Raw genomic sequence first — 25,211 nt, 5'->3', positions numbered from 1 at the left:
CGTTGATCGCACAAAAAAAGTAGTATTTTTTTCTTACAGATCTCCTCAATAGTATGTTATGTCCACTTTGCTCTCGTATTTTTGTTATTTATATATTCATGATTTTCTTCTTAACCCGCTAATCAGGGACTTTAATAAACAGTTCTATTTAGCTAATAAGCCCGTGAATATCGAGGTTCGACAAGCGGTACTTCCTGATACTATATTTTAACTAGTTGTTGTCCATCAGCATCATACAACTTGAATTAATGTAAGATTACAGAAAAAACATGAAATGTCAAATAGGAAATAAAATAAAATAAAGTATATATAATTAATGTGTTTAATGATATGGAACATCATAGGATCATAGGATATGGTTGAATTGAGACAGTGACATGTGTTGTTGTAAATTTATTAGGTTTGGTTTTGTGAACTAAGGGAACAATGGGCGGTCTGTATACTTGGTCAAAGTTTGATGATGAATCTGCCTTTGCCTTTGCCATTGCCAGCCCTACCGACCTGAATCTCGTGATTAATTTGTTATTCAAAATCTTCAATCCTCCCAAATCTCTCTCTCTCTCTCTCTCTCTCTCTTCCTAGAAACTTCTATGTATTTTCCTCGTCACTATCAAATTTATGTTCTATCAAGATTTATGTGTGGGGTCTCTTTCGTTGACTGTATGCATGGTTTGTCGTTTTTTAATAGGTGGATCGAAAAGTAACACCCATTTGATTTATACGTGTTTTAATAGTAAATTTGAGAGTTCACATCGCTACGTTTAAATTAGATCTAAGTTTTGTGAATTATAATGATGTCTGTAATGATTCTATCTTTCATTCAACAGTAAGGTTGTTACCGTATGCATGATCTGACATTTCTTATATGGAAACATTCATTAAAAAAATCATAAACGATGTCATGGACTTACACATTCAAAACAAAAATATAATTCATCTAAAAATATTCAAGAAAAACGATATGAGAGCCACTTACTTGGTTGGCCTTAGCCCGTCCCTTAAGTTTGTTTCAACCTTAAATTCCTTTGATAAGGTCAAAATCAGTTTTGGAAGGATAAAAAATGTAGGAATCGATGTCAAAACCTTAGACCCGAGTTGTTCACGCTGTTTTCATGCCGCTAGAGTCATTGAGTCGAGTCGAAAATAAGTTGTCAATCAAGCCACTAAGTAAGTCGAGAGGGGGCACGCGCGCACGTGTAAGGGATGGGTCGTACAGGTTATCAAGTGGGTCGGTCACGTCACTCGGGCGCTCGGGTCATTCTTATGTCTGCATGGGTCTAGCGCACTAGGCTAGGTCGTGCGTCGTTCATTGGGTCACGTTGACGATTCACATTTTGGATTGCAGCGACGATCATCTTGGGTCATACGCGCTGGGTGGAGCCTGATTCCGCTCTGAGTTTGGATTCGAGAAGGATCCATGAATCCTTTCCTCTTCACCCAACAACTTGGAAAACATGATGATAAGAATCACGGTGTGTTCCAAATGTTCCAATTATACCTATTACACCCAACAACTTGGAAAACATGATGATAAGAATCACGGTGTGTTCCAAATGTTCCAACTGGACCTATTACACCCAACAACTTGGAAAACATGATGATAAGAATTACGGTGTTCCAAATGTTCCAACTGGACCTATTACACGAATCTACAAAATTGGATCGGCTCTGTTGAAGTTGGAAAACATTTAAATGTTCCAACTTGACCTATTACACCGAACCTATTACACCCAACAACTTGGAAAGGGTTTGAACCTATACACGAGTGAAGCCAAACAGATTTCAAGTCTGTCTCCTTAACCACTAAAACATACTAACGTGTAGGTTCAAACCCTGTTGTTGACATTTTAAAGTTTTTCAACTTCAACCGTGCAAATATTCAATTGTCCTTCGTCAATCGTATCAACTCCTAATTCTAGAAATGGTGGTTGAACCGAGTCGATCCAATTTTATAGATGAAGAATGAATGTTTGTTGAATCTTCTTTGTCTTAGATCGTGTAATAGGTCCAGTTGAAATATTTGGAACACCGTAATCCTTATCACATAATTCAACATATATTGGTAGGAAAATGGAAAGAATCCGTCTTACATAGACAAATTCTTTGAAGATAATTAAGGAAAAATGTTTTTTAAGGAAAAAAAAAAGTCAAGGCTGCTTAGTACTAACGCATGGGTCGGCTTAATTGAACCGGCTCTACTTTGAATATTTATAGGAAATTCTCTCGATGCTTCTACTCTATTTCTTATTTTCTATTTACTCTTTTAATTTTTTTTTTTTAGGTTTTAAATATATATATATATATATATATATATTTTCAACTCATAATTTGACTTTTCAAAATATAAAACTAAAAATGGTTGGAGCATCAATTTACCCCAAAAAAAAAAAATGAAATTTTAGTTTTCTAATATTCATGAATATATAATATTTAAAATAAAAATTACAAATTCTATAAGGAACGGCTCCCATTATTTTTATCGTGGGTAGAGACACCAAAGATCTCGAATAACCGATCAGGAAGTAATTTTGACAATTCAATAATATTATTACTTTAATTCACGATCAAATGCATCTTAATTTTTAATAATATAAAAGGCTAAATTAATAAAAAATAATATTTTCATAGGCTTTATACAAATTTTAATTTTTTACTAATTTGGCCCGTGTGATACAAAAAGGTGGGTAAAAACTACCTAGAGGCACGAGACAAAATAATAATACAGATTATTTCATCACATTTGGAAGGATATCATCTCATAACTATCTCCGATAGTTTCCATCTCTAGCACGAAACCAGTTAATGAAACGGAGAGGAAAATGGGACAAATGGCGAAGACTATTAAAAAGTATGATGTTTAGTATTAAATACATTCACTGTATTCATCCAAGCCTATAAGCATATTTTAGGTCACCTCCCATAAAAGTAGAATCTTCACAAGTTTTAATTGATTTTAGTTATAAAACAAATCTTACTTTTAATTTTACATTCTTAAAATTCGGCCACGTTTGCAACTACCCTTTTTTAAATTAGGTAACCTAACTGTTTTTTTTATTTTATTTATTATTATTTAAAAAAAAAGACAAAAAAACATAATTTTGATTTTTTTTAAAAAATAATATATAATATTAAGTTGAAGGTCGGCGATATATTTAAATTTAGTACAGCAATCCCACAGTGTAATCCAACAATTTATTTATTTATTTATTTATTTATTTATTTATTTATTTTTGAGATATTGGTTGACAAATTTGGGGGAAGAACGAAGAAAACCACGGTGGTAATCTAATCTATCCACGTCGGAAAAAATGTGGCAAAAGTCAACAGTCAACACATATATTATTTATTTATTTATTTATTTATTTATTTGATGCGTTAAGAGAATAAAAACCCTACCCCCGAATTGGTATCTTTCTCATTCACAAAAGGAAACTCGTTCCTGTTTTCACTATAACGGAACCGGGACTGCGACAGGGAGCGACACAAAACCCTAGATTTTGAATTCAATCGGCGGAGAAAAGAATCGCACCGGTGATTTTGATATGAAGCTTGTTTGGTCCCCTGAGACGGCTTCCAAGGCCTACATCGACACCGTTCAATCTGTAAGAGATTTCGTTTCGGATTTCCGATTTCTGTTTCGTTTTTTCTTTTTTGCGATTTTCTGGAGCTTATGATTGATTTATTTCAGTTTTATGTGAAGTGTGATCTCCAACAAGAATCTGGCGTTGCGGAACTGATTTCTGCGATGGCGGCGGGATGGAGCGCGCAGTTCATTGTGGAGACGTGGTCGAGCGGTGGAGCGATTGCGACGAGTATAGGTCTGGCGGTGGCTCGACGGCACGTTGGAGGGAGACATGTGTGTGTGGTTCCTGATGAGAGATCGAGGGGAGAATATTGTAGAGCGATGGAGAGAGCGGGATCGGTGCCTGAAGTGATTGTTGGAGAGCCGGAGGAGGTGATGGATGGACTGGTAGGTATAGATTTTATGGTGGTGGATAGCCAGAGGAGGAATTTCAGTCGAGTTCTGAAACTGGCGAATCTGAGTTCTAGAGGCGCAGTTTTGATTTGTAAGAACGCCAACTCGAGAAGCGATTCGAGTTTCAGATGGAAGAATGTTACGGATAACGGCACGCGGCGGTTGGTTCGATCGACGTTTCTGCCGGTGGGAAAGGGTTTGGATATAGCGCATGTGGCGGCGGGCGGAGCGAATTCAGGTTCCGGCGAAGGGAAGGGAAAGTGGATTAAGCATGTTGATCGACGATCAGGGGAGGAATTCGTCATTCGGAAGTGACTTCTCTTCCACGCCAAACGGTGTCGTTTCCACCCTTGTGAATACAGTTTTGTCATTTGTGTATAATAGAAGTTTTCTATTTTTCTTTGTCATTTTTTTTTTTTTTCAAATTGTATTTATCAGATTCACTTTAAAATTTATTGCATCATTATATGATTTTTTTTATATATCTATTTTAGATTAACATAATGCTATGTTAAATACGGCCATATAATTTTAAATGATTTAAATGTTCGATATTAAATTAGATATGTAATTATTTAATGTTTGAGAATTAAATGTATTATTAAATTTCAATCATTTTTTTTTTAATTAATAAAATTCCATCATGATGAATTTTCTACCTAATTTTTCTTCATCTTTAACTTTACTTTTTGGCCCCATATTAAACAATTTGAAATTAACATACAAATTTCACTCTATATTTTTAAAATTTTAATTACAAATAAATATAACAAAACCATCAAATATTTCATGCACATTTCTTAACTCTCTCCTAATAAGATAAATATATATGAAATTATTATATAGGTTTATCTTATGCAAAAATAATTTAAATTAGTAGACTTAATTTAAAAATATTTTAATTAACTAAACTATTTATATTAGACAATTCACTAATAATATAAATAATAAATTAAAGTAATTAAAATTAACTTGCATGTTAATAAAAAAAAATATTCAATGAACAATTTATCTCCTCTCTCTCTCCAATCCATTTGCCAACGAGAAAATCTCAAGAAAAAATTGACATCTGTATTATGAATCACACCTCTCCACAATGATATGATATTATTCCATTTGAGCATAAAGTCTCGTGGGTTTGCTTTGAACTTACCCAAAAAGACTTCATGCCAATGGAGATATATTCTTTTACTTATAAATTCAAATTCATGATCATTCCCTAAATTAGCCAATTTGAGACTCACTCTCAACAATTCTCAACAAGTTCATCGTTTAATAATGGTCAGAAATTTTGGAGATTTTGTTTTTCAAGCTCCAACTTATTGACGCCAGTTCTGTCTTTCCTCCCTTCACATGCACATGGAGGGAGCCAGCCGCCGCCCTGGCCATCCTTAACTGACTCACTGTAATATGAGGTTGAATAGATCAAGCAATTTAACAAATTATTACTAATAATAATCCGCAAAATCATTGGGATTGAACTCTGAGATTGATTTTAGAATTCCTGAAGTAGATTCAAGTCTGACCTTATTGGATATTCGATGCCTTGGAGATTATGCTTCTGCTTTAGGTCATCTTGAGAAGCTGCAGTGATAAACCAGTACTTCTAATCCATTCTGAACACCTGAATCATGAATTCATTTAGCATCACTGGCAAAAGAACTCCAGCATATTGCAAGAGATGAGAAATAGGGGGAGTTTGATCTGCTGAGAGCAGTAGAGTAAGTACTAGAGGAAGCAACGCTGGTGAGAGAGTAACAGCCTCTACAAACTTGGGTAGCTTGTAACTAAATATGGACATCAATATGGTAAAATTAGCGTCTAGCTACCAACAGAGAGATCTACCATCAATAAGTGAATAAGTGAATGTCAGCAAGGAAGAGGCCAGTGAGTTGTGAAGAAGATACCAGCTCAAAAATTTTCGGTGACCAAGGCCATGGTGCCATTTTTTAGTGGTTTTCTTCTCATATGCTTTAGTGGTTTTCTTCTCATATGCTTGGTGTCACAATCGCATTCTTACAAGATGCTTGCAAGCGGTTATGCGACACTTACTCTCACCACTGAGTGAGTCAACCAACTCGAAATCGTGTCGTCTTTGGTCGGGTGACGTATACTCAAGCCTCTGGTCCCGTTTTAAAAAGGTTTTAGAAAACAAAAAAGAGATTTTAGAATGAGAGTTTAAAAGCAAGATTGAGAGAAATGAAGAAAGCACTGTTATAGGATATAAGCAAAGAAGGCAACACAACAATTTAGATACTATATAATTCCGGGTAGGAAGAATTGACGACTAATCACATCCCCTATAGTACATTCTAAGGCATTTCTGATCTACCAGGTGTGGATAATTTTTTTTCGAAACGTCATACACTTAGAAAATACAATAAGGAAACTATACATCATGAATACGGTGAAGGAAAGCAATAAAGTGGTACAATACAAGGGGTTTGCCATGCAACCAAGGGCAAATATGCCTTGGACAAGCATGACCGTGACACCTAGCAATGGTGAATCAAATATCCAATAGACCAATTCAGCCCCTGTTAAATGTTTAAAAGCAAAGCAAACAAAATACTACTTCTAGAAGGCCTTACCTCAATTCTGGTGGTATTGACTGCTACCAGTGATACGTGCAATATCAGAAATCTCATAACACTCGGTGCAAATGGTAAATTCAAGACTGTATGGAACAAGCAGCTAAAATTAGAGATGAATGTTGAAATATTTTAACTATTGAAACAAGAAGAAGAAACATTTTCAACTACTCAAAGGATAAAACGTTGTTGTCTTACACAGATCATAAAAACAAACGTGATGCTACCATAACGCAATCAGAAAACATCTCTAAAGAACATTTAGAATATCTATGATGTCAGGTTACGTCAACGAAAAATTGCCGAAGATCTAGAATCCACCCATACACGATTATATAAGAGGCATCGAATGGGATATTATATGTAACAGCTCAAGTCCACCACTAGTAGATATCTCTTCTTTGGGCTTTCCCTTTCGGGCTTCCTTTCAAGATTTTTAAAATGCATATGCTAGGTACAGGTTTCCACACCTTTATAAAAAATGTTTCGTTCTCCTCCCGATGAGGGATCTCACAATCCACCCCTTCGGGACCCAACGTCCTTGCTAGCACTCGTTCCCTTCTCCAGCAAAGGCACTTTACAAAGTTTGAGGGGAAACCCGAAAGGGAAATCCCAAAGAAGACAATATCTACTAGCGGTGGACTTGGGTTGTTACATTATAGGTATCATAAGCGAGCATCCAACACAATGAGAACCATGGAAACAAGGAACTAGAGATCAGAAGGAAGCCAATAATCTTGTTGTGCCTACAAAATATAGCAGGAAGTACTGATAGTTCTTTGCTCCAACACGATTGACGACCAACACACAATGATGGTCCAGTTTCAGTACACACCTTCCACCTACCAAACAAAACATAATCAGTATTTATATCTTGTTTACCAGCTAGAATCATAGTAAACTTCTATAGGAAAACATCGAAGAACTTACAAACAAAACAGTGATGGCAACGGGGCGGTGGAACACACCTAGGATTTGTTAGAACAACAGAAAAGTAGCAACAGAATAGCATCACCAACTACATAAACAGATAGGTAAATTGAAGGTTTAAAGCTTTATGAAATATACATTTGCTATTCTAAAGATGAACATACAAATATTACCACAACACATCATTCCAACTTCAGAATTAGGCAAAGTGTTCATTCTCTTTTGTGTTATTCTGGCAAACCGAAAAGAAGAATCCCAGAGATACTCTATTCTCTGCATAACGCTATTCTACAAGCTAATAAATTCGTCTCAGCAGAAACAAATGAAGAAAAAAAAGCAAATGTAGAAGCTAATCTTAAGTTCGTACTCTTAAGAAATTGGAAGAATTAGGTCCGTAGAACTAAGAGAGGCGGACCATAGTTGACGACGAGCAGAGCGTAATAGGAGAGATCGACTATACCTAGAACATAGAGGATCATAATCGAAACCAATGCACCCAGCGCCGTGCAGAATTTGCACGCATTGCAAGACATTGCTGCTCCTGAATCCTGATCTCGCAAACCGAACCGATTTGAAAAATCACGGAGGGCGGAAATCGGTATCGAAAACAAGCCGCAAAGATGATCGGAATTCTGATTTCAGAGCCGATAAGAAACATTTTGGAATAATTAGGAGAAAAGAATTCAAAATGGAAGAAAGAAAAAAGAAATATCCGACGACCGACAATGGGATACCTCACTCAAGATTCTACAAACATGGTTCCTTATATTTGCTTCTTTATTATAATAAAATATTTTATTCTTGGTAATTTATTTGATAATTATAAATAGAGAACTTTCACAAACAAGTACGTGTAGTAGTTTTAACAAACATTTTCAGTTAGGACCACAATTTTTAACTTGTTTGTTTCAAACCTTAATCCGATTAGGACATTGCCTCTGTATTCTCAATATTCCTTTTATTTAGTTAATCTTCAAGATTAGTCGCATTTTTAACACAATAACTCGAAGCAATCGTCTCAAATTTTGTTTTAGATCACTTTCAACTTTTGAAAATAAAGACGTTCGCTCCATACTCAAACATGTATATATGCATCACAATTAGTGTTTATACGATAGGCGACCAAGAACGATTGAGAATTGTTGGAAAGGATTTCCAAGTTGGCTGATCGTTAGAATGATCATGAGTTTATAAGGAAATAACACGTCTCCTCCTCCGTGATAGACTTTTCCAAATTTGAGTGGGGTTGGTTTGCATTGGTTGGTTTGTGAGATGTGGGGTGCCGTGAGGGGATTACGTGGGAGTCAAATGCAAGTGGGGGGCAGTGATGCGGATGCGGGAGAATACAACAAATATCCAATCCAGGGTTTGGGGGGCAAAGGCTGGTTGCAGTGGCAGAAGGGCTGGGGCCTGCGTCTCTGGGTGGGGCTGGGTTCCGTTATAAATTAGGACCAGCCGCGAGACCCAAAGGCCAGGCAGCTGCGTCAGAATGCAATGCTGATGGATGAGACGCCCACCCAATTCTCTCATAATTCTTCTCCTACAACAGAAACTAAACATCATAATTTAACGCTCTTAATTATCAAAGTCGTAGTTATTACCCATCTCTTTGATTTCTCGAGAATTAGTTATAATGTAGCGATCAAATTGAATAATTTTTATGGGTGAACTCTAATTTAATTAGAGATGAGAAAAAGGCATAATATTTTCCTTTAAGGCATTCTATTCTTCGTGGGTGTTTTAGTCAGCCCTGTTTATAGATACTTAGACGTTGGTTCGTGGGTATCCATTTTTTGTTGATAGTTTTTATGATTCAATGCATACTTTATTTGTTTCTAAGTCTTTGGTTTTAATACCCATTTTCATATCGAGAAATGTCACGACGTATGAACATCATGAACTTCAATGACTATTGAATATAGTTTTTTGAAAGTGTAATTTATGTAATAGAAATGTTGAATGTTGTCTATTTATTCATTTTCAACTAATTCAAATTTTATTAAAATAATATGAAATATTAAAGAAAAATTCAATTAATTACATTGAGTGATAAACCACATATTATATTCTAAAAAATTAACATTTACTTAAGCTAAAAAAATATTAATGACATTTTCATCCAGCTAATTGATTTTAGCTGAGTTAATGAGCAAATGATTGAAGTTAATTAATCTTCAATTAATATTACCATTTATTATCCATCTTCCTTTCCAATTATATTTGAGAAGAAAATTACTAAATTGACGTAATTAACGTAAAATAATTACTTTTAAGTATAATAAACCAAAAATACATGTTAATTATCATTAAAATTTGAAAATATATAATTAAGAAAATATCAAAAAAATTAATTAACCTTGGCATTTATTTTTATTTCTTAAAATGTTTATAGGAAATAATTAAGTCCTTTTTATTATTTTTAGTGATATTTCTTTATATCTATAAAGTAGCCTCTTGAATTTTCCAAGGAGATATTTTTTAACTTTTGCCTCATTTTAACTTATTTGTAGATTAATAAATTTGATGAAAATTGACGATTTAAAGAGGTTGATGTTTGGGTTGAGGCGTAATATTTTTCGATAAAATTTTTAATTCAAATAATTTTTACTAAATAATAAATTCGACTTAATCCAATCATAATTTTTCTTTATCATTTTTTTTTATTAAGATTGAAATAACCTTTAATTCAATATAATAAATTTATATTTTATATTTTTGAAATTATCCTTTTATGATAATATAAGCGTATTCATATTTCGGGAGGAAAAAAGTGGATTCACCGAAGGTATTGTTGACTTTTGGTATAAATAATTAGTTTTTAAATAATGATCCATTGATAATATAATTTAGAACCTAATCGTACCGTATCTTTTCAAATTGGTTCTTCGTATAATATATATATATATATATATAAATTTAATCTCGGACCACTTTTAAAACTATTTAGAATGTAAATTTTAAAACTTGATGTTAAAATTGAGTTGATAATTAAAATTAAATGTATTAGATGAACACGACTCTACACAGTGATATGATATTGTCCACTTTGAGCATAAGCTCTCGTAGTTTTGCTTTGTGCTTCCCAAAATGCCTCGTACTAATGAAGATATACCGTTAGAATAATAAATGAGGAGAGATGGAGGGAGAAAAGCAGTTGTTTACATTGAATGCTTCCCAATCCCTTTTCATTTAACACTTCTACCATCCTCATTTATTTCCCTATCCCACCTTCCCCATCTTCTTTCTTACTAATAAATTTAATAATATTTTATAAATAAAAAATATAATATAATAAGTTCATCATCTTCTCGAACCAGCTACTAATCATCCTTGTATCTTCCTTCACCAATGTTCACATTTTTTGTCGGGATACACCCAAAAAGTGAGGCGAAGAAAATCTACACTTCTACTTAAGAAAGACTACTTATTACCCTACTAAGCTCAAGGGAATATAGCTTAATTGGGTCATTCCGATTACAGGTTGGATGTCTAATGTTCATGTTGTCCCAATTTCTAAACGTTTAGAATTTAAATATTAAAAATAAAACTTAAACGTGATTCCTTTTGTATGAATGAATGTGGCAAAATGAGGGATTGGGAGAATATTCTAATCTAGCGTGTAGCCGAAACTGCCTATATAGAATCTCATTATTGGTAAAACAAAACAATATTTGAATCTCTTATTTTTTTTAGCTTTTCTCAACTATATATCATTATTTAATCTACGGAATACTCGTGCACTTAAAGTTTGGACTCATTACATTTATCCAAAAATTCAAATTTAAATAAAATAAAACTTTGGATTCATTCATTACCTATCAAAAAAAACAAAAATATAATATTTTAAAATCACTTCAACTATTTCTTTTCAAATTGTTATATGAACACGAGTCTCCACAATCGTGTATGATATTGTCCACTTTGATTTGTGCTTTCCCACAGTTAGTATTCATCGCTTATAAATCCATGATTAGTCTCTAAATTAGTGGATGTGGGACTTTTATCTTTCCACACAAATTATTATAAACATAAAGAGAGTATTCCTTGATTATAAATTCAGGAGGAACTAAAATTTTAAAATTTAAATATATATTTTTATAAATTTAAGGATAATAATAATTTGGATTTTCCCATTGTGTGGGTTTTGGGGAATGGAAAATTGGTTCCATAGGAGTTATCATTTTCCGGTCTTCGGCGCCCAGAAAATTTCAGAGCGTTTTGTTTTTAATCTCTTAGGGTTGAGAAGCTCTCTTATCTCTCTGCTCTCTGTGAATCATAATCATGATTACAACACGACGAAACTGCAGCCCGAGAAAATGAGAGACAACCAAACGCCGCGCCAATGCCCTTAATTCCTCCTCCTCCTCCTCCTCCTCCTCCTCCTCTCCCACCAACCTCTTCGTCTTCTTCTTCTTCATCCATGGCGCCTCCTTCACCCACTTCCTTCCATTCCTCTCCTTCCTCCTCCTCTGCTGTTCCGACACACCACTCACGCCCCCACTTCACGCCGGTGAGTCTCTCAAACCATAAATTCTAAGATTCCCCCTGTTTTCTTCTACGGAATATCATGAGTTTCATTGCAGATTCAAGAATGCGAGAGGGAAGAACGGGAGGATGAGTTTGCTGCTCAGAATCGGACTCAGAACACTGCCGCTGTCGGATGTACGGACCGGGGAACGAGTCCGAACCTTCACTCTACACCGCTCAATCGTGAGACGGTTAAGAAACGGTCCGAGTCGGAGTCGGATTCCGTGTCGAGTTCCGATGGTCCGGTCTCCTGTAACCGGTGTCGTCCTCACGCGCGGGAGAAAATCTCCGTCGTTCCTTTGGATAACAACAATGGCGTTAATAAACAGACGTATTTCTCCATGGCGAGCCCTAATGGGATTTTCAAATCATTAATTTCGTCGTTGACGCGAAGGAGTCCGAAATCGATTAATGAATCTTCTGCTCTAACGGCTCGAGAGGAGCAATGGAGGACTGCCGTAACGGAGCTCTCGCAGAAGCTAGTTCAGGCGACGAGGAAGAGAGACGAGGCGATTATGGAAGCTTCTAGATTAAAATACGCCATGGCTGAACTGGAGAAGAAACTGAACAAACTGGAGACGTATTGCCACAGTTTGAAATCCGGAATCGAAGAATGTAGCGTCAATTCGCCTTGCCAAATTGGGAATTATCATCAAATCCAGGATTTACAACAGATGAATCAGAAGCAAGTAATAGAACATTTCTTAGTTTCAGTATCGGAATCTCGATCGTCGATTCGGCTTCTTAGCCGGTCACTCACTCTGCAACTCCGTCACGTCGGAGCCAAAGTATATGAACGAATATCCGTTCTTCTTCAACCTTACGATATCAAAATCTCGTTCTCGAAGAACCCTAGAAGTTTGCTATTCTACCTGGAAGCTCTCCTCAACCAAGCTTTCTTCGAGGATTTCGAATCGGTAGGGTTTCAAAAGAACGCCTCGACTCAGATTCTCAATCCGATTGAAAGATGCGACGCGAATTTCGGATGTTTCAATTTTCTCCATGAATTAACGTGGGAGGAAGTTCTAAGCAAGGGCACGAAGCATTTCAGCGAGGATTTCAGCCGATTTTGTGACCGGAAAATGAGCGAGATCGTGGCGATGCTGGGATGGAACAGAGCCTGGCCGGAGCCGCTACTCCAGGCGTTCTTCGGCGCGTCAAAGAGCGTGTGGCTTCTACACCTTCTGGCAAACTCCGTACATCCGAATCTGCCAATTTTCAGAGTGGAGAAAGAGGCGGATTTCGATTCCGTTTACATGGAGGACATGAGCGGAGAGAAGGCCAGAAAGCTGATTCCGTCGGTGGTCAGAATAATGATCGCCCCTGGTTTCTATGTATACGGCAGCGTAGTCAAATGCAAGGTGTTGTGCAGGTACAACGCCGCCGCCGCAACCGCCGCCGCATTGTCACCGTAGTCTGGTTTGTCTGTAGGTCATTTTGATTTCTTTGTAGTAGCAATACGAAGATGATTTCTTTGTAGTAGCAATACGAAGATGTGATTTCTAGAGTTGGTAGTGTGGTGGTCTGCTAATTAGTGTTGAAGACTAATAATAATAAATTAATGCCATTTTATTTAAGAACAGAGATCCTCCAAGGAAGAAGAAGAAGAAGAAGAAGAAGAAGAAGAAGAAGGGGGCGCCACCATGTGAGTGAAGCTGCGGTCTCTTCTGCAACTCTGTTCAATCTTTTGAAACTTAGAATTCATAATTCTCTCTTAACCCTTGTCTTTTCTTGTCTTTTCTTGTCTTTACTGCTTATGTCTTTTTTCTCTCCCATGGAAAAAAAAAAAAAAAAATCATCCTTCAACCAAGGGCTCTCCTTGGTTCATTGGTTCCGAATTTATCTTAGGGTTCCAAGGCATCTCCATTAACTTATATATCATAGGTACTCGATGTGCCACCTCGTTCTGGTTCCAACTCATGATTCTCGTCATACCACTATGAACATTGTCAGTTGAGACAATTTTTATGATAGGTTTTAATTGGGGTTTCCCTATTAATCTCGGGTAGGGGAGAGTCATCATGCCTGAAAATGTTCGTTTACCAATGTGGTCCTTGTCTTTATCTGAACAAGTTCACGACTAAGAATTAGTGAGAGATCTTGTAATCAACCCCACTCATATTTATGTCTCTAAAAGGTCTATTTGTTTTAAGACCCGCCCTGTCTGTACCACCTCATAGTATCCTAGTTGATCAGAATAGTAACTAGCAATGGGCTAATAGTTTCCACACGGCACAAATCATTATAGGTAGTTACTGAAAATGCTGTGCAGACCCTCAATAGTTGAGTCAAGTTCACGATTAGAGGTACTCCTAATCGTTTTTGCCTAGCAATATACACATATCATTCATGGTTCACGTCATCAATAGAGATGACAGTAAAATACTAATCATGGATACCTAATCATGCTTTTGAAGGGAATGAACCATTCATATAATAGAAATATTAGATCCTAATTTGTAAGAATAAGAATAAAGTATGTAAATTAACCACGAATATTAAAATCGTGGATATGAAGTTTCTTCAATGTATTTCAACCAAACGAAACTTCATTTTTCCACGAGATATAGAACTTTCTCCACAAGATATTCTCGACTATAACTTGAATAGTGACAACATCTTCCTAGCTAACTTGAATAGTGACAACATATTTTCAGCTATTTAGAACCCAATAGTTATATTGGACTTTAATAAAATCTTTATCAAATTTTAAATAATATATTTGAATATATAAAATATCGAAGATATCTTATATACATTAATTATTAGTCAACTACAATAAATATATATTTCTCATTTTATATTTAATATAATTAATATATTAAATATTAATTTCAACTTTTTTTTATTTTATAAATTAAATATATTTTTCTTCTTTTATACATAACATATATATAATATATTGAATATTAATATGAACATTTAGAAGGTTTCTTTCAACTAAATCGATCATTTTAATATTACTATGAGCAAGAAGGAGACCTTATCGACCTACAAATTATGAGCCATGAATAAAAAAATTATTTAATTAATCAATTTTCATTCATGCACTCTTATACATGGTAGGATAAATTGTGTCAAATGATGTAATTATTACGAGCATTCACAAGTTATTCGTAATTGGGTCAAAAGTTTGTTTACCCTTGTAATAACATTTTATACCTAATGAACAATTTGGTCATGATCTAACCATAAACTATGCTTCTCTTGAGTCAATGACAGGTGTTTCATGGTTAAAATCCCAAAATCAGTACTTAGAGAACTACTAATTTACTTACCCTATATGTGAAGTAACGATTTACATGTGATGAAATTATGTTTCAAACTTCTTATTTAGTCGTCGCCAACTGATAGGTTTTTTGAATTGGCAACAAAAACCACTCACCCATGTGAGCGAAGCACACACTCGTAGACAATAGTTTATAACTCACTCAAAATTAAGATTGATTCATTTATGATCATCCATGAAATATTAATTTTATCTATTACCAGATTTATAAGGAGAGATTAAATATTTTGTGGTTCAACCTTATATAAACTCACCTCACATGTCTCCAATTAGTATACCTAGCTGAATTCATATGCTATAGATCTTTTGGGTTATTACTGGAACATAATCTTTTTTTATTATTATTAAATCATTAATCATCAGATTTTATAACATAAATTCCAAGAAAACAACTGTACCCGCTGTTTCCTACCATCTGCAACCCGATTCTGGCGAGCGAGCATCCAACTTCATTCCCCGTCTTCGACTCTCTCAATTTTTTACCTCAATGGATCGTTTCGTGATTCCTTCTATAAATATGTAGTTCTCATTGAACAAAATCAACGAGTCAAGATGAAACACTTTCAACTTCAAGAACAATTCCCACATGAATCATTACAAACCCATCTCTCCAATCTTTCCCTAAACTTAGTACCCCGTCTGCTGCCATTCCAAGTTGAAATCTGGCCTATGGTTATATCATTGCTTTGGTACAAATACTTAATCGTCATCAGCAAAAGGGAAGGATTGACACAACTATGGCTTACGAGTTACAAACTACAATGAGTAGTTAAGGAGCTATATATGTTCTCTTTCATGAAACTGTCACTACGGTTACTAGCATCGGAGTTCCTTTGCCTTTCTATCCACCACAACCTCCCCTGCTTTTCTTTTCTTCACTTCACCCACAACTCTCTTCACATAAGCAATGTAGCCATCCACATCGAATTTCCTCTTGCACCCAGCGAAGTTCATGTATCGTATCTTCCCAAATATGGGTCGCTCTTTCCAGCCCTTGAAACACCAAACATTGCAAAGGGAAAAGAATATAAAATCAAATATATGTTTCTCGTGTTCAAACTGAATATAAAATATATGTTGGTTATGTTAGAAATCACGAGTCTCCACAATGGTACATGGCTTTGCTTTTGGTTTCCCCGAAAAGCCTCGTACCAATGGAGATCTGTTCCTTACTTATAAACCCATAATCAACCCCTTAATTAGCCGACATGGGTCTCCACTCCCCAGAATCCTCGACAGGTTATATATAAGATGAGAAACAAAATTCTTGATTTCAGTGAAGCTGGGGTTGCTCAAGGAGAACAAGAAGAATGTGCAAGAAAATAATGAAGAAGAGTAGCTGATAAAATATAAACAGTGATGATAAACCTGGTCGTGAACGCCACAGATCGACCACATGCACCCGACGTATCCATTTGGATCCCTCCCATCAATTTCATACTGCACGCCGCGTTCTTGATTAGCAATTTTCACCACTTCAATAGAAGCACATAAAAGTGTAGACTGGAAACAATATACCTTGTCATTCAAGTATATGCAAATTTCCAGGGCTTCCTCAGGTCCTCTTGTCCACTCCAAAATCTTTTTGGCCCAGTACATCCTGTGCATGAATTTCACTATATGACATTCCAGGACTTCGGGAGCACAAAATTATCATCAAGGAACAAAGAAAGAGGAAAACAGAACAATAATGTTTCAAGCAGAGCATATAGCAGAGAGGTAAAAGGTAAACAATGCGTGTCATTGACTGGAAAATTCATTAATACTTGCCTCATAAAACCATGCATCTTTCCATGGAAGACCATCTCCAACTGAGAAGCATTCCAGAGCTGAAAAATGTTATGCCAAATGTGAGTTTTTTAACAGCAAAAATTGAAAAGAAAAGAAAATAATCTAATCAGTTCATATACTAACTGGGTCAGCAGTCTGCGCCTTCTCCAGTTGCTCCCTCCTGAAAATTCAACAGCAACTGCATAATTTCAAAACCAGTTACAATTGAATATTAGCACCAAGGCTCACCTACGTGTAAACATGTTCTCGCTTATCGGAAGCGTGATCCATCAAGGTTTTACGTGCCCATTCCCAAGCCCCGAGCAGTGAATCATAGTTCGGTTGGTAGTAGCAGTAATTATCAGCAAGTTCCCTTCTAACAATCAACTCCTCGAGAAACATATCAACGGCCTTATAAATGATGCAAAAGAGAAAACACAGAACGAATCATACAAAATATCAATTTTTTGAAACAGATTCACAAAAGAAACATTTTCAAGAAGGAGCTAACAGTGATATGAACATATACTTCCAAGCTCACACCGCCACCATAGTATTGCATTAAATGATAAAAATGGATCGACCAAACCCTTTTCTTTGCATTACCTGTGGATTGAGTTTACGAACATTACGAGCTTCTAAGGCACAGCGTTGTGCGGATATTTGACCAAAATGCAAATATGGGGAGAGGCCAGAGAGCCCCCTAGGTTTCAATGGATTGTTTCTATCTATTGCATAGCTCTTCAACCTCTTAGTCAAAAACCCATCTTTCCTGCCCATCAATACTTCCATTGCAGCCTTTTCCCCTGGTTTACACCATTCAATTTCAGGAACATCTGCTCCTTTCCTGGTAACAGGGAAATGTCAACTTAAATAAACTTTAAGCAATATAAATCAAAAGAAAACAATGCTCTAACCTCATGTTATCATCAATAAGTCTGTCCCAATCAATAAACTTATGAGTGGAAGGCCATTTTCTAGTTGGTATAAGCAGAGCAGGGAAGTCAATAAGGTATTCCGGGAGCTTTTTATTTATCTTGCCCCTTAAAGTTTTTGCACTATACTCCAATTTCTCAGACGCAATCCAAATGGGTACCACATTGTGTGCATCAACTTCATGAACTTTAACTGATTCATCTACCCTCTTACAAATTTCCTCTTTACACTTTCGAACTTCTCGTAACGGCGAGAAGTCTGTAACCAGTAGTGAAGCCTCACATTCTCTAATGAAATTTGGTATAGTATGTTCAGCTTCCCCCTTAAGAATGCCAACCCTGAAAATTATTAGTCATAGTGATACAAACTTGAAGCAATCAAAGATAAAGCTCTTCTGATTGCACCTCCAATGGCGCATGGCAACTTATCTTGCTAGCAGATTATCGAAATCTCAAAGAAATTAAAGATACAAAACCAGAAATCATGGTGATTTGTAAAGCATCGACAATCGCACAAATGTATTTCAGGAATTTAAACTAAATCAACAAATTAGGTCTTCCCAGGTTCTCTAAAACGGGATAATGATGAACATTTACGGCAAATTAACTCACCTGGAACAAGAAGAAAGGGATTTGAAGTGTTTCTTCGAGATCATACTGAAGTTGTTGCAGACCTCTAAGCATAAACCCTAACTGCCGAGATTTTGCCCCCAAAAATTGATCGAACAAATTGAAGGCAACAGCAACAGGAACTTTGGCTCTGTTGGCTTCATCAACGGCGTGCATCAACGCCCAATTGTCTTTCACCCTTTGATCCCTAAACATCCAATAAACCACCGGACCCACAGGTCGATCGAGAGAACCCGTTACATCTTTCAAAACCCGAATCCGACCCGATTGAACAGAGTTTGAGGGGGTTGAGGCCATAATGGTACGATTTAGGAACAGGCAAGGGAACTGGAAGAGTAGTCCGAGTCGCCGGTAGTTTGGTCGGAAAAACGCAGCGGTGGCGCGGCGGAGAGAGAGTTGGGCCAGGGTGCAGAAATTTGGAACCTGCGAGCGGTCATCGGTGCCCAGCAAAGAGGAGGAAATTGGAGGGAAATTGAGGAATGAAAGTTGTGGTTTTAAATGATAAAACGTGGAGTTTTTATTAAGCGACACGTGTCTGGTGGACGTTTTTATAGTTGTTTCATTTTCGAATCAGAATCCGCAAGAAAATAAATTATTTCCGTGTAAAATTACAGTTTTATCCTTCTACTTAAGTCTTTATATGAAATTTAAAAATAAATAAAATAAAATAAAAAATGTCGGTCAGTGTCAAAATGTTAACCTTAAACCTTAAAAAATATTGCAATTTTTAATATTCTATTTCATTCCAATATATATATATATATTATAGCTTTTTTATTATTATTATTATTATTTTATTTTATAAACTTTAGCAAAGTTATTCATAGGATAAAACTTATTTTAAAGTAAAACTTTATTGTATTAAAATTAATAAGATTATAAAGATTTTTATACTAAAATTCGTAGACGAATTAGCCGAAATTGATAGGAAGGTAACATTATAATTTAAGTTTAAAATTCAATTTAACAAAATTGAAAGTTTATAATTTAATTCAACCCAACTCAAAATATTTAGGTTAAAATATTTTTTTTTTATAGAGAAACTAAAGATGGTTCCGTTTGAAATTTATGATATCTTTGAATTTTTTTTATTAAATTATGGCGAAGTAAAGAATCAAATTATCTAATAATATTTTATTCACTGAACTATACTTAATCATACAGAATTAACCATACTATATTTAAATTTAAAAATAAAAAAGTGTTCTAAATTCAATTTCTTATAAAAGTTTGTACGTGATGCTTGTTGTAATTTGTGATTGTGGTGTTAGTTCTTACTTTTTGTGAATTTAAACGACACAATAAATTGACAAGCAACTAGATATAGAAGCACGAATTGACGTTCACTAATGTTTTTTTGCTCAACATGTGAAGATTTTTTCTGATACACAACTAGGGTTAGACCACACTTCTCTGATACCAATTGATATCGACACAAACCTCCACATATATTTCAAATTAATATGATATTGACATTTTTTGACATTATTCATACTAACAAAGAAACTAACGTGAGACTTTGTTTGCACTCTTTAGGCATTGAGCGACGCTCGTGGGCTTGGTCATCCAATCTTGCAAGCGCACCCTTCCGTTTCGGGTTTCTTGGGCCGTTCGGGAATGTCGGCCCATATCCACACCTATAACAACATCTTTGCATTATTAAGAGAGTGAAACATAGATTCTATCTATTTCCCCATAATGGAGGTGGTATTGAGAACTTTGACCTTGTTATAAAGCATATGTCCTTCAATCAATAATCAAAGGAACTTTAATAGTCCTAACAACCCTCTGTTCATCTAATCAACTTTTAACCTTTTCTAAAGATGGTCCCTTTAGTTTTCTTTGTCGTTTGATTCCGACTCAAATTTATTCTTTCTTTATAACGAGTTAATGAAGTAAGTATTATTTCTCGAGAAAATATAATAAACTAAGAGTTACCACGATCAATGTTGCGAGATTTCAAAATACTATAAGGTTTTTATAAAGTTGATCGTTATTTAGTCGAACTTGGTGAGATGCTGTTCAACAAGTTTGAAGGTTGTGTTTTGGTTTCGTCTAGTCAATAATAACTTTGTTACTTTGAAATAGTAGTAAGTAGAAACTATTATTTTATAAATCATTTAAGTTTATTTAAATTATTATTTTATAATTAAAAAAAAAAACAAAACAAAAATAGCCTCATTTATTGTAGATAGCAAGATATTTGATTTTTTTAAAAAAATATTTCGTTGGATTATATTTTCAGTAAATTTGTGTTTGAATGACCAAAAAGTAGTTTTAAACTAGTTAATTATTCTTCTCAAATGAAGGGTAGTTTGGTCATTTTATTTTATTTTTTTCTCTCATTATTATATTTCGATTCTGTTAAATATTATATTATATTTTTATTTCTACTTATAATTTATTAGAATGTTTTAAAAATTTTAATAAAATTTATCATTGAGAATTTCGACATGATTCCAGTGTAACAGTTCAAGCTCACTGTGAGTAAATATCATCAAATTTGGTTCATTATGTATCATCGTTAGCCTTACTATTTTAAAACGTATCTATTAAGGATAAGTTTTCATATCATTCGTTCTCCTCTCTAACCCATCTACGATCTTGCTCCCGTAAACTCAATCTCTAATATACGCGTTTAAAAATATTGGCTAAAAAATGAAATACAAAAACATGAAACATAGGGTAATTAAGAGAGAGAGAGAAAAAAAGTATGATTAAGAAAACATTGGAAGGGGGAAAAGATTCTTTCGTATAAAGGAGAGGCTGTCGTCCAATACTAATCATTATATAATATTTTTATATATTTTTTAAATAACTTTTCTTAATAAATAAATAAAAAAAAAAGGAAAAAAGTGAGCTGGTGAGCAGTCAACGTTAGAGTGAGGTTTGCCGACAATTATTTGTCTGTCCACTAAAATCAGTAATTACAACCCTAAACCTAAAACATTATATTATTACTTTTTTTACTTCACAGTAAAAATGAATTTTAATAGTAATATTCACACCATTTTATTAGTTTTCATCTTTAAATTAATTTTTTTTTAAATCTTGGTATTAAAAAATAGAGTTTTATAAGCTTAAATTAAAAAAAATAATAATAATTAAAAAAATAAAGGATTGTTGGTTTAGAAAAAGAGATTGAAATTGGTTGATGAGTAGCCATTGTCAAATGACTCAAATTCTGTGTTTTGCTGTGACTCAAAGCATCAAAAATAATATTATTTACATTTTTATTTAATTTAGTGGATAAATTATTTCCCTTATGTCCTAAGCATAGGGCATTAGGCCCTAAACATGATTAGCCCTAATAATGCAATTCTTGAACTCAAATTAGAAAGCATCCATTTTTAATCCCATTTGAGTTTTGTATGGTAGTGACCAAATTGAGATACTTTCACGTGTTCAACAAACTACAGTATGACGTTTGAATAAATTAAAAGTACATGAATGAATTGACACTCTGAATATTATTAAGAACTTCAAACGTAAGGATGAAGTTGTTGATGATATTTAGCCTTCAATTACTATATATATCATATTTGACCATGGATCATAGGCTAACATCGTATTTCCTGTTTCCATTTATTGCTCTCTATTTGATTCTATAAATAATTATATATAAAGAACTTTCACCACCATCGTTTAGGTGGGGTGATTTTAGCAAATATTCTCAGAAATAATCTTATATTGGGCAACCTCCTGAAATTTTTAGCATGTGAGTAAAGACAAGATATGCTGAAGAAACTTGTGTTGGTATGTGGAGATAATATGGTCGTATGATGTAAGGGATGTAGAGAAATGTCAAGGTCATCGAGTATTAATAGGTAACGTGGTCATGTTGCAGGAGACGCAAGTGAATGTTAAGCGACCCATGTTGCAGATGATGTAGAAAAATGTCGAGATCATAAGGTGCTAGTAGATAACGTGCGCATGAAAAGAAACCGTCAAGAATTGAGGACTTGAGAATGTTAAAAGGCTTTGATTTGATGGCAAAACGCTTCCCTCTCATCCTTTTTCCCTCTGGTTTTTGTCTAAGCTTCGAAAATGACTTCCACTGCTTGATTACAATGGTGGGTCTCCACTGTCTTTCACAAATACACACAAAAAAAAAGGGACAATTTTGGACTCAGCTTCTAAAAGTATCAACACAATCACTCCCCAAGTGCTTCTCCAGCTAAAAAGCTTCCTCCTTTGCTTTTTCTCTGCCTTCCCTGCCCGTGCTACAGCCTCTCCCCCGTTCGCCTCGGCAACGATACCGCCTCGGCAAATGCCAGAATGTTCAACTTAGATATGAACAAGATATGGCTACTCTAAGGTCGAATGCGTTTCGAGGAATACAAAAGTGAATCTCATATGAACAACACTGTTGGTTCCACCCCTACATCCCCCAAAAATAGTGAAAAGAATTCAATAAATCCTAGGAGTCTAAAAAAAAGTAAGTATGGAAAATGGTTACACCGAGGAGGAATCGGCGAAAACTTGATTAAGCATATGATCGTCGTCGCCGTTGGGTAGGGAGAATAGCTGGGCATCCTTGTCTTCGTCGGTGGAAAAGTCCCTACGGTCGAGCTTGGAATGAGCCGAAATGAATATCAACTTGTGTGCCATGTCCATAGCAGCAGGGCTTTGGTGAGTATGAGAATGAGAAGACACCCATCTCAACAAAGACCAGTTGCATTTGAAGCCACAGGAAGTGGCATGAAGGAATATGAGGCGCACTGCAACCTTGCCCAATGACTTGAATTCTGTAAGGTAAGTTTCCCAAACAAGCCTACTGCTTTGTGGATTAGCCACTCTCATCTTCCCACTTACAGGGTCTCTTTCCTTCATTTGTACAGCTCTTGCATATACTGGATCAAGCCCTTCTGTCCTCCATTTCATTAGCTCCATCAATGCAATGTGAGCTTCCTCCCTCGACACGAGTCGAGTTATGAGCTTATCGACGTCCTTCTCTTGATCCGGGCTCAGGCATTTGAATGGTGGCAGGTACTTCCCGCTCCTCTCCCTTATCAAATACAACGGATCGAGTATAAACGACGCCGCCCATGCCGGGTGGTAGTTCTTTTTGAACCTCTTTTCAATCACTTTCTCAACACCCCCTTCACCAATCTCATACTTTGAACACCAATCTTTCACTTTCCCCCTCAGCTCATCCCACAATCCAAGGCATTGCCCAACCAGTGGCCTCTCTGTCTCTATCTCAGCAGCCATTTCTCTGACCAATTTAACCAAACTATGAACTGCCTCCAATTCATTCCAAAACCCCACATTCCCAATCAACTCTCCCACTTCTTTACCAATTGGGTCCTCCATGGAACCATTTTTCCATGCCTCATCCAGCACAACCAGCTGCAGAGCTCGAGAGTAGCTCAGAATGTCTTCCATTAATGTGAAGACAGCCCCAAATTTGAGGTTGTCGTGGTCTCGGGGTGGCACTCGGAGCAAAGCCGCATGCCCGTATTCTTGCAGCTGAAATTTATGGAAGGAATTACGAACCTGTGACTTGTAGTTAACGAAATTAGCAAGCTTTATGCAATTCTCTGTCGTTGTCTTGAACAATGGGAGCTGTTTGCTGAAATCCTTAACTAAACTGGAAAATCCCTGGAACTGACATGAGAGATTAACCATCCAGTTGTGTTGATTCTCCAAATTCTTCAGCGCTTTAGCCTTGAATTTGTCTGCTACGATCCCTACACACTGTTGAACGACATTGCCACTGATATCAGCGATGGTTTCCAAGAAGATTTCTTGAGCGTACGAGGAAGGAACAGAGCCAGTGACGAATACAGCTCGCCGGTACAAGCTTGTACCATTTGGGAGATTCACGGTGAGATTTACAAGCTTGTCGATTCCGACAAGGGCGTAGTTTTTGTCGTTCCACCCATCGGAGGCGAGCTGGAAAAACATGGCGTCTCGAATTTTAACTTCGGACTCTGTTTTAGCTTCCTCGAATTTGGAATTCAGTCGCGAAATTCTAAACTCCCGGCGAGGAATTGTGGGTATTCCAACTTGATTGAGAAAAGCCTTGAATTTGGGATGTTCGAGGCTTGAAAATGAGACAGAGCCGCCGGATTCGAACACCCAATCGGTGAGAAATTCAAGTGCGGAGTCAATCTGGGTCTTGCTCAGCGTTGGCCCAGGTGAAGTTTTTGGACTCTTCAGCTTCTTTACACTGTCCTCCAACATAGCCAGAGCCCCTAAATCCTCCTTCCCTCCAGATAACATCAAATGCGGCTGCTGAGCCAACAGAGCCCCACCTCCGCCACCGCCGCCAGAGAATCGCGAGGGATCCACAATTGCAAGAGGTGGGACTTGGTATGAAGACCCTCCTACTCCACCTGCAGCGGCGGCGGAGGAGGTTCGTTTGCGGTTGTTATGGTGAAGAGGAGGCGGAGAAGTGGAATTGGGCGTTAGATACGAGGAAGGGGAAACAGAGGAAATGGGTTTAGGGAGGGAGTTGAAATTGGGGCAAGTGCCGCGTTTGAGATGCTCGGAGGCGGTCCGAGATGGGTTTGAGGCGGAGAAAACGGCGTCGCATAAGGAGCACCGGAGTTTAACAG

The 25,211-nt window shown here is 36.1% G+C and overlaps 4 protein-coding genes and 1 long non-coding RNA gene across 14 annotated transcripts in view; 2 read left to right on the top strand and 3 right to left on the bottom strand.

The window, feature by feature from the left end:
- The first annotated feature begins 3,417 nt into the window (after window positions 1-3,417).
- Window positions 3,418-4,442, top strand: LOC111809386. 2 transcript variants are annotated; one of them, XM_023695839.1, is made up of 2 exons: window positions 3,418-3,602; window positions 3,701-4,442. In XM_023695839.1, exons 1-2 carry the CDS (start codon window positions 3,543-3,545, stop codon window positions 4,289-4,291), a joined length of 651 nt encoding a protein of 216 aa, XP_023551607.1. In that variant the 5' UTR covers window positions 3,418-3,542; the 3' UTR covers window positions 4,292-4,442. The 2 variants fall into 2 exon arrangements, with proteins under 2 accessions (XP_023551607.1, XP_023551606.1); XM_023695838.1 differs by having other exon boundaries at window positions 3,689-4,442.
- A 583-nt stretch (window positions 4,443-5,025) lies between these two features.
- Window positions 5,026-8,236, bottom strand: LOC111809219. 6 transcript variants are annotated; one of them, XR_002817187.1, is made up of 5 exons: window positions 7,498-8,236; window positions 7,318-7,409; window positions 6,568-6,653; window positions 5,503-6,098; window positions 5,026-5,379 (listed from the first exon to the last, which is right to left on the bottom strand). It is a non-coding gene; the product is annotated as an uncharacterized LOC111809219 (long non-coding RNA). The 6 variants fall into 6 exon arrangements; XR_002817186.1 differs by having other exon boundaries at window positions 5,503-5,600; XR_002817188.1 differs by having other exon boundaries at window positions 5,503-6,653; window positions 7,498-7,585; window positions 7,671-8,236.
- A 3,396-nt stretch (window positions 8,237-11,632) lies between these two features.
- Window positions 11,633-13,941, top strand: LOC111808108 (IRK-interacting protein-like). Its single transcript, XM_023693916.1, has 2 exons — window positions 11,633-12,007; window positions 12,081-13,941. The coding sequence occupies exons 1-2, from the start codon at window positions 11,840-11,842 to the stop codon at window positions 13,437-13,439; spliced, it is 1,527 nt and encodes a 508-aa protein (XP_023549684.1). The 5' UTR covers window positions 11,633-11,839; the 3' UTR covers window positions 13,440-13,941.
- A 1,847-nt stretch (window positions 13,942-15,788) lies between these two features.
- LOC111809422 (deoxyribodipyrimidine photo-lyase) lies at window positions 15,789-19,109 on the bottom strand. Of its 2 annotated transcripts, none has more exons than XM_023695883.1 (9): window positions 18,631-19,109; window positions 18,001-18,341; window positions 17,690-17,930; window positions 17,337-17,494; window positions 17,228-17,264; window positions 17,084-17,142; window positions 16,832-16,913; window positions 16,682-16,753; window positions 15,789-16,306 (listed from the first exon to the last, which is right to left on the bottom strand). In XM_023695883.1, the coding sequence occupies exons 1-9, from the start codon at window positions 18,943-18,945 to the stop codon at window positions 16,130-16,132; spliced, it is 1,482 nt and encodes a 493-aa protein (XP_023551651.1). In that variant the 5' UTR covers window positions 18,946-19,109; the 3' UTR covers window positions 15,789-16,129. The 2 variants fall into 2 exon arrangements, with proteins under 2 accessions (XP_023551651.1, XP_023551650.1); XM_023695882.1 differs by having other exon boundaries at window positions 18,001-18,357; window positions 18,631-19,087.
- A 3,501-nt stretch (window positions 19,110-22,610) lies between these two features.
- Window positions 22,611-25,211, bottom strand: part of LOC111808617 — a 5,205-nt gene continuing 2,604 nt past the window's right edge. Inside the window, exon 2 of one of the 3 annotated variants that reach the window (XM_023694708.1) lies at window positions 22,611-23,880. In XM_023694708.1, coding sequence (XP_023550476.1) covers window positions 23,104-23,880 — 777 coding nt within the window. In that variant the 3' untranslated portion in view covers window positions 22,611-23,103. The other 2 variants (XM_023694707.1, XM_023694706.1) reach the window with 2 other exon arrangements.

The sequence above is a fragment of the Cucurbita pepo genome, chromosome LG13, assembly GCF_002806865.2.
Source record: "Cucurbita pepo subsp. pepo cultivar mu-cu-16 chromosome LG13, ASM280686v2, whole genome shotgun sequence".
In the NCBI taxonomy this organism is placed as follows: Eukaryota; Viridiplantae; Streptophyta; class Magnoliopsida; order Cucurbitales; family Cucurbitaceae; genus Cucurbita; species Cucurbita pepo.
Note: the sequence above shows the minus strand (reverse complement) of the source record. Positions and strands in the feature narration are given on the sequence as shown.

Bases quoted from the DNA above. Each gene is read 5' to 3' on its own strand.
- LOC111809386 (XM_023695838.1), top strand. From the start codon at position 3,543: ATGAAGCTTGTTTGGTCCCCTGAGACGGCTTCCAAGGCCTACATCGAC. The intron at 3,603-3,688 runs GTAAGAGATTTC...GATTTATTTCAG, and splicing joins ACATCGACACCGTTCAATCT to TTTTATGTGAAGTGTGATCT.
- LOC111808108 (XM_023693916.1), top strand. From the start codon at position 11,840: ATGCCCTTAATTCCTCCTCCTCCTCCTCCTCCTCCTCCTCCTCTCCCA. The intron at 12,008-12,080 runs GTGAGTCTCTCA...GTTTCATTGCAG, and splicing joins CACGCCCCCACTTCACGCCG to ATTCAAGAATGCGAGAGGGA.
- LOC111809422 (XM_023695883.1), bottom strand. From the start codon at position 18,945: ATGGCCTCAACCCCCTCAAACTCTGTTCAATCGGGTCGGATTCGGGTT. The intron at 17,265-17,336 runs GTAGGTGAGCCT...TTGAATTTTCAG, and splicing joins AAGCGAGAACATGTTTACAC to GAGGGAGCAACTGGAGAAGG. The intron at 16,307-16,681 runs GTTTATCATCAC...TGGTGTTTCAAG, and splicing joins TCTGTGGCGTTCACGACCAG to GGCTGGAAAGAGCGACCCAT.